Genomic DNA, 8,923 nt, shown 5'->3' on the forward strand with positions numbered 1-8,923 from the left:
ATCTAGCTAAGGATTGGATTCATCCCTAGAGTAACTTATATAAAGTATGTAGCTTGTACCTAAAATCACACAAGCCTGCAGGGTTCCAGTCATTCTTCCCCTTCATGTCTGTGGTAAAGGAGGACCAGCTACCTTGTAAGTTGTAGTTGTACCTGCAGAGAGATTTCACAGAAACAGACGTTTAGATCCAACATGTATCAGTACTCAAATTTACTGGTCTTTAAAAATGTCTAAGTTAACTTGTGAGCATTTTGCTTCGCTGTCCTCCCACGTGTAAATGCAACTTGAAAGAAAATGTTATATATACTTATTTATTTATTTATTTATTATTAAAATGTTATATAAAATCTAAAAGAACAAAGCTAGGCAATTCTTGCAATGTTCCATGAAACAGTAGGAAATCTATGTTGAGCCTTTTAAGGATAAAATAATTAGAATATCTTTGTGATGTAAATATCAGTGCGCATGTAGTTCTTGTTGTCAATAAACAAGGTAACATAATGTTCATGATGTGTACGTCTGCCAACATTTCATCAAGACTAAACAGTTCAAGACAGCTCATAGTCATACATGTACACTTGAGTACCATACTAGTAAGTTATACCTTATTATTTGGAAGACCTCAGGGTATTAAATCTAGCTATTCTATGTGTCTGAAAAAAGTATACTGCTGTATTCTTACCGACCTGACACCATTGTCTCGAACAGAGAACCATCGTGTAGATCTAGAACTAGAACCTTCTACACAGTCTATACCGTTACCATTTTGATTATGATACAAACTACAGAAAATAGGGCGCCTGTCATGTAAACAAAAGTGTAAACAAAGGGCTTCCGCATACTCTGATGTAGTATTTATAATAAAATCGTCAATTAATCCCCACGAAATTAAGATTACGTCACGTGGAGAGTTATACAAATTAGTAATTACGTAAAAAAAAAGCTTAGTTCGCACCTCTTTCCCAGTGATATCCAGCGTCGTAGAAAAAATGATAGACGAGGTTTTCTCTCTACCAAAACACGTGCAAACAGGTCGATTTCACGTTTCAGGAGGTCTCATTCGCCGGAAAATTTGGAAAAGGTAACCAAACACGCCTTGAACTTACCCTTCGTTCCCCGCTGCGCCAAAATCTCCGTTGTACGCTCCGTCGCTGCTGTCTGTCCACGGATTGCGATAATTTAGGCGGACTACCATGAACCACTCGCCACACAATGCCTACAAACATGGCTACCTTCCTCTCTAATCTTAGCCCGTCATGTGACCGGATTGGCGAGTTATGATTGGTGAAAGCTGGGGTGCGCGGAACTATGGCAGGCTGTGCTGCAGTACCGGCGTGGCCGCAGGGGGCGCACGGCGCCAAATTCAAATTAAACTAAACCGCTGATGCGAAACAGCCGTGTGTTCAACCCTAATCTAACCCTAACCTAAACCTGGCAACCATAACATAAGTTATTAGATTAATCCTAGAACGATGCCAAATTGTCCTGATCCACTAGTACTACTGTAACAGCAAAACTGTTGGTGTCAAAATGTTCTATACTCGGAATTTCATCCATATGGCAAAGTGGCCGGGTCGCTTGCCATAGGGACATCACCTACCTGTATTACTATTAGTATATCAGTTCTAAATTGGTCGCTACTTCCATTTCACTTAGATCAAGAACCAGTCAGTAGCAGCCTACATGTACTTCACCAAATGAGTGCTGTGTTACCTGAAGCTACAACAGTGGCCGCGTATGATTAGCCAAACTACCACTTGAGCCACAGGGCCACAACCTAAATTGTCCACCATTTCTATTTCACATAGATCAAGAACCAGTCCGTACTTCACCAACCGAGCGCTGTGCTACCTGAATCTTCAACAGTGGGAACACTTTGCCAAACTACCACTTGCGCCACAGGGGCATAACCTTAGATATATATCCTGTTCTAAATTGTTCACTGCTTCCTTTTAGATTAAGAACCAGTCTGTAGCAACGTACTTCACCAACCGAGCACTGTGCTACCTGAAGCTACAACAATGGGAGCTGGCCGCACAGGACTAGCCACACTACCACTTGTGCCACAGGGACATAATCACTGCTTCTATTTCAATTAGATCAAGAACCAGTCCGTAGCAACCTACTTCACGAACCGAGCGCTGTGTTACCTTAAGCTACAACAGTGTCAGCTGGCCACATAAGATTAGCCAAACTACCACTTGTGCCACAGGGACACAACCTTAAGCTTAGATTTTGATGTATCATTCTAAACTGCTCACCATTTCTGTTTCAAGATCAAGAACCAGTCCGTAGCAACCTACTTCACAAACCGAGCACTGTGCTACCTGAAGCTTCAACAATGGGAGCTGGCCGCACAGGACTGTCGCCGGGCGCTCGAGCTGGACAACAGATCGGTCAAGGGTCACTTCTTCCTGGGACAGTGTCTCGTGGAACAGGACTCGCATGACGAAGCCATTAAAAGTTTCCAAAGAGGTTCGTAGCCTACGTTGTTGCTTTTTACATGACTATTAGCATCAGAAAGTCTAATGATTAACTGGCATTGATTTGATGAATACAATGTACAATGTATACCATTTTATTTTCAAATTTAATATGAACATGATAAGGGCTAAAAATAAAATGAATAAATAACCAAGAATAGGAGGTATTCCTGCATATGGATTATTAGGTGATTTATTTTGTTTTGATGTATTGAAAATTTAAAGCAGCATCTTGATTTAAAAAAAAATAACTGCAGTACTTGTACATCACTGCTAGGTGGCACTGCAAACATGAACAGTGGTAAGCACAGAATACTTTGGGGAAAGGGAAATATTCTACGTTTGCGAGCAAATGTTTGACTTTCTAATTTGTATATCTATCCCAAAACCTAGATTACAGATGACAACTGGCAAAAAATTATTCCCACAGCCCATGAGCTAGCTAAGGAATAGAATTGTTAAAGGGAAATATTCTGCATTTGCTAGCAAATATTTACTCTCCAATTTGTATGTCTATTCATTCAGAAGATAGCCACTAACAAGAATTTATATTTTCTTAGCCCATGAGCTAGCTAAAGAACAGAAGGAGAACTATGGAGACGACCTAGCCAATGCCCTGGTGGAAAGGGAAATATTCTACATTTGCTAGCAAATATTTACTTTCTTATTATGACTAACAAAAATTTATATTTCCCCAGTCCATGAGCTAGCTAAGGAACAGAAGCTGGACTACAGTGAAGACATTGACAGCTCTCCGGAAAAGGAAATGTTCTACATTTGCTAGCAAATATTTACGTTCTTATTATGACTAACAAAAATTTATGTTTCCCCAGTCCATGAGCTAGCTAAGGAACAGAAGTTGAACTATGAAGATGACATTGCCAGCTCACTGGAAAGGGAAATATTCTACATTTGCTAGCAAATATTTACGTTCTTATTATGACTAGCAAAAATTTATATTTCCCCAGCCTATGAGCCAGCTAAGGAACAGAAGCTGGACCACAATAAAAACATTGGCAGCTGTCTAGAAATTGAAATATTCTACATTTGCTAGCAAATATTTACTTTCTTATTATGACTAACAAAAATTTATATTTCCCCAGTCCATGAGGTAGCTAAGGAACAGAAGCTGAACTACAGTGAAGACATTGCCAGCTCTCTGGAAAGGGAAATATTCTACATTTGCTAGCAAATATTTACTTTCTTATTATAACAAAAATTTATATTTCCCCAGTCCATGAGCTAGCTAAGGAATAGAAGCTGAATTACAGTGAAGACAGTGCCAGCTCTCTGGAAAGGGAAATATTCTACATTTGCTAGCAAATATTTACTTTCTTATTATAACAAAAATTTATATTTCCCCAGTCCATGAGCTAGCTAAGGAATAGAAGCTGAACTATGGAGACGACAGTGCCAGCTCTCTGGAAAGGGAAATTTTCTACATTTGCTAGCAAGTACTTACTTTCATGTATATCACGACTAACAAAAAATTATGTTTCCCCAGCCCATGAGCTAGCTATGGAACAGTAGTTGAACTATGAAGATGACATTGCCAGCTCACTGGAAAGGGAAATATTCTACATTTGCTAGCAAATATTTACTTTCTTATTATGACTAGCAAAAATTTATATTTCCCCAGCCCATGAGCTAGTTAAGGAACAAAAGCTAAACTACGGAGACGACAGTGCCAGCTCTCTGGAAAGGGAAATATTCTACATTTGCTAGCAAATATTTACCTTCATATATATCACGACTAACAAACATTTATGTTTCCCTAGCCCATGAGCTAGCTAAGGAACAGAAGCTAAACTACGGACTCCGAGACGACAGTGCCAGCTCTCTGGAAAGGGAAATATTCTACATTTGCTAGCAAATACTTACTTTCATATATATCACGACTAACAAACATTTATGTTTCCCCAGCCCATGAGCTAGCTAAGGAACAGAAGCTAAACTACGGAGATGACATAGCCAGTGCCCTGAGAATGGCCAGAAAAAAGCGGTGGAGTGTCCAGGAAGAGAAGAGAATAGAGCAGGAGATCGAGTTACAGTCCTATCTCAACAAACTACTCATAGGTGCAAAGGAAAAGTAAGACATTTTGTTTCTTTGTTTTATTCTAAAGTGTGCCGGATAGGTCAAATCATTATGCTACTACATGCTGTAGTTCTGTGTACCTATACTCATGTTCATGTTCATGTTCAGGTTTATGTTCAGATTTAGATCCAGAGGTTCAGGTTCAGGTCTGGACTTATAAGATGAAGAAGTCCTGACAGGAACCTATGACACCTGTGTGCATGAAATACTTTTTTTTGTCTACAAAGTCATGTAACATTGAATGTTGGTATGATTTCTACATTTTGAAAAAAATACATGCAAAATTATATACAGTGAATAATGAACATAAAAATTCAGGCATCACAAAACAGCAATGTTTTTGTCTTCTTCCAGCACATAATCTATAAAAGTTTTTATATGGTATATTGAGAAGTTTGGAGGAATGCTGAATGCTTTTAGTAGAATAGTAAATGCTTTTTAATGTGAACGGGACAAGTGAGTATTACATATATATCGTAGGAAATACTACATGTATATTTTCATTATCTAGTACATGTATTTAGTATTGAAACATAAACACTTAGTCTTCTGGAGTTAAGGGATTCTTTACTATTAAGTGAGTAATGCATCAACCTCTCCAAACATATATCATATTTGCACTCTTTTTTTTTTTAATTCTGCTAATTATATCTGGCATTTATTTTCCAGAGAAGTAGCAGAAGTCATGGAAGAGGGGAGTGACAACGACAAATGTCTCGATGAAATAAAAAGAATAGAAGAAACGCACGTGAGTTACACCTCATCTGAAACACAAATTTTTGTCTGCAGTCAGAAATTAATCCTAACAGTCAACAGCATTGGATAGGATTAGTTAAGAACAATTTTCTGATCTTAATTACTTCTGTAAAATGGGAGGTATTGTTCTTGGTTTGCTACATGCATGGGGACACTGACTGGAAGTAAGGTCAAAGGTCCCAAAATTGGAAATCAGGGTTTATCTCCTGTCCTGTGTTGCTATTCAGTCTTGCTATATATGTCTATTGCCTTATTGGAGTAGGTGGAAATGGAATATATTTATACCATTAATCAGCGAGAAATTAGCAGTAACAAAAAAATCACACAGTCACACAGAAATCAAGTATGATATATGACATCAATGATTTCTTCTTTTATGCTTATTGTTGTCTTTACCCTGCAGGATCATTACATGGCTGAACTGAACACATTATTCTCACAGGTAGATGAGAGACGAAGGGTAAGGTACACTATTAAATAATAGTATATACATTTTGTAAATGATCACATAATCTGTAGTTTGTAGTTTCTGAACCATAAACTATACAGTGAATTTATCTTTGTGCAGTATGATTGCACCTTCATAAACACAATTTCCCTTCTATTTCTTATATTTGTACTTTTTGTAATGCGATAGACGTAATGTTGTCAATTTCTAACTTACAAACGGAAAACTAAATGGTTCCCCTTGGTCCCTCAGTATTGGATAGTTTCTAATCATGTTATGGTATTGAGGTGATTTGTCAATTTTCTAACCAATGAGAGAGCTACTTCATTCATATAACAGGTGGTCCCACAGAAATTATGTTTAAAATTACCGTTTATGGCACTGGGTGATAATGCCTTTGGATTGGTCAGTTCCTAACCAATCAGGGAGATTTTAGCTCTCCCTGACAATGATGTAACCAAATATGGCATACACATGAATTCACATGGGAAAAGGGACGAAACAAACATTTTTTTGATTTTCCGTTGTTTTTTTCTCCCAATGTGTGTTTAGAAGCGGGAAGTTCCTGATTATCTGTGTGGTAAAATTAGCTACGAACTGATGAGGGATCCGTGTATAACTCCCAGCGGTATCACGTATGATCGAAAAGACTTAGAGGAGCACCTTCAGGTATGTCCTAATGCTCGTTGGGAGGTGTTCCGTCGGATCCTGTGCAGAAGTCACTCCGTCGTTTTCCCTTCTTAAAAAAAAAGTAGCAAGTACAAGTAAAAGAAGAACAAAAGAAATGTTATATAAATGGACCTCTTTCTACTGATGGAAATTTTCTTTTCTTTTTTTTAACTTGTGTTGTTAAAGTCATGCCTTTTACTAAGTTTTAGAAACTGAAATTGACCCTAAAAACTTGATAACTAATAGTTGAGTTAAAGTGTGTAACAACGTTTAGGCTGTAGATACAGTGGGTTGTTATCCACTGTGTCTAGGGTATGGTATTGGAAAGCAGAACCCAACCCTCTCCTCCCATTGCCTTTTACATCCCCAACCAAAGTCAGATACTATCCATGTTTATAACTTGGTGAAGAATGTTGTGTAAAGTGCTTTCACAAAGGACTGATATCGACCTCTTGACCTCTAACCACACCCAAAGCCAATTGACTGTGCAGTTTTTAAAATTCATACATGTACATGAAGCCTACCATTTAAAAAAAAAATCATACATGGACAATTGTAGCCTACCATTTAAAAAAAGCAAGAGTTCGGAGAATGCATATCTCCTAGTTAGTGGGAAAAACGACTGACTGACTTCTGCACAATCCCTGTGGACGCTCGGCGGTAACCACGTCTTTTTATGTTTTGTGTACGTAGACGAGAGCCGTCCCCGACTTTCTATGTTGTCAGATTAGCTTTGAACTGATGAGAGACCCCGTAGTAACGCCCAGTGGTATCACGTACGATCGCAAAGACATCGAGGAACACCTACAGGTACATACTGGCTAAGTATACTGTGTGCAGAGAAACAATCGGAGATAAACGAGGGCTTCTACAGAACTTCCTGTTCTTTGTGTGAAAGCCTTTTGGTTTACAAATGAACCTTGAATAGTTTCATGAGGTTGGTAAGTCACTGAGTACTACAGGGATAAACAAGTCCATTAGCCCGATTGTCTTGGACAAGTAAAATTGCTGTTGGGGCAAGTAGAAGTGCTTCCCCACTTGCCCAACGGGCAAGTAAGAATTTCCAGATGTGACCCGCTCAAATTACCACTGAGTGTGACAGTACATGGGGCTGAATGCCTGCCTATATTGACCATGTAATTTTTAAGCCAGTAGAAGCATCGATTTTGGATGATAGGGCCACATCAAAACTCAAAAACTGAAAAAAACTGAAAGTGAAAATACATAGAAAAATGTAATTTAAATTTCAGGCAAGTGAAAATTTGGTTCGGGCAAGTAAATTTTTTATGTACTTGCCCGATAGGACAAGTGAGTTTTTGAAAACTTGTCTAACCCTGTACTAACAAGTTTCTTTGTACACAACCAAGATTTTTTTCGGTGGACATTTTAGCGACTGTCTGTCACCTTCGTCAGGGCAATTCTGACTGGTTCACATTGCACTGCAGCAATAGGTGTTGCTGCTTACCGATGTGGTCTATGTATAAATACGTTATGTCCAGGACTGCACTGCAGCATAGATGTTGCTGCTTGCAGATGTGGTCTTTGTATATTGTGTAAATACTTTACGTCTGGGACCGCATTTGTAAGCAGCGCCACCTATGCTGCAGTACAATGTGTGAACCAGTCAGAATTGCCCTGAAGAAGGTGACAGGCAGTCACCAAATCATTGGTTGAAGTAAAACACTAGGTTGAGTCTTGTTAGTCATTCTCAAATAAAGAATACATGTCAGGCTTTTAGCGTCATGTAGGAACTACAGACAGAGTAGAAAAATTGTGTGTGTGGGGGGGGGGGGGAGGGGGTCATTTCAACTTGCCCTTTTCCTCTCTCCCTGTCAAAAGAGTTCTCCGTAGGCTTTATGGATAAAACAATTATCTTGTAGCTTTGAGTGTGAATCAACATAAATGCTGAATCCAGTTTCTTGGAAGGAAAATTATAGGTAAAAGTGGCAGTGTGTATGTTTGAGAGGGGGGTGCATTGAAGTTGTATGGGGCAGTACGATCCGTTATGTTTTGTTAATCGTAAGGTTTTATCACTACTCTCTACACTCATGTTTCCATTTTGTTGCAGCGGGTCGGCCATTTTGACCCCGTAACTAGGCAACAGCTGACCAAGGATCAACTGATCCCCAACCTAGCCATGAAGGAGGTCATCGACCATTTTGTCAAGGATAACCAGTGGGTGGACGACTACTAACTTCAACAGCTACAGCAATCTACAGGAGGGTAGATAGCTACTAATTTCAACAGCACAAATCTAGCAGCTTCCAGAACCAATAAAAAAACTAATAGTAATTGTTATGACATAATTAGGCAACAACACTTTGCATTGCCTAATTAAGAAAACAGAATTCTGATTAAATTTAACGTAAAAGAAAGTTGTATCATCATGATTGTACTGCACATTTTGTTTACAACTGTTCCCACCGAATTGTCTTGAGTCTACAATTGGGTAGGTTTAGTAAGTTTCGGCCT

At 38.8% G+C, this 8,923-nt stretch overlaps 1 protein-coding gene across 1 annotated transcript; it reads left to right on the forward strand.

The window, feature by feature from the left end:
• Window positions 1-1,472: 1,472 nt before the first annotated feature.
• On the forward strand, window positions 1,473-8,725 carry LOC118429370 (STIP1 homology and U box-containing protein 1-like). Its single transcript, XM_035839850.1, has 8 exons — window positions 1,473-1,496; window positions 1,957-2,034; window positions 2,277-2,475; window positions 4,407-4,572; window positions 5,248-5,326; window positions 5,738-5,794; window positions 6,335-6,451; window positions 8,520-8,725. The coding sequence occupies exons 1-8, from the start codon at window positions 1,473-1,475 to the stop codon at window positions 8,643-8,645; spliced, it is 846 nt and encodes a 281-aa protein (XP_035695743.1). The 3' UTR covers window positions 8,646-8,725.
• The last annotated feature ends 198 nt before the right edge of the window (window positions 8,726-8,923 follow it).

This window comes from Branchiostoma floridae, chromosome 13 (genome assembly GCF_000003815.2).
Source record: "Branchiostoma floridae strain S238N-H82 chromosome 13, Bfl_VNyyK, whole genome shotgun sequence".
Lineage (NCBI taxonomy): Eukaryota > Metazoa > Chordata > Leptocardii > Amphioxiformes > Branchiostomatidae > Branchiostoma > Branchiostoma floridae.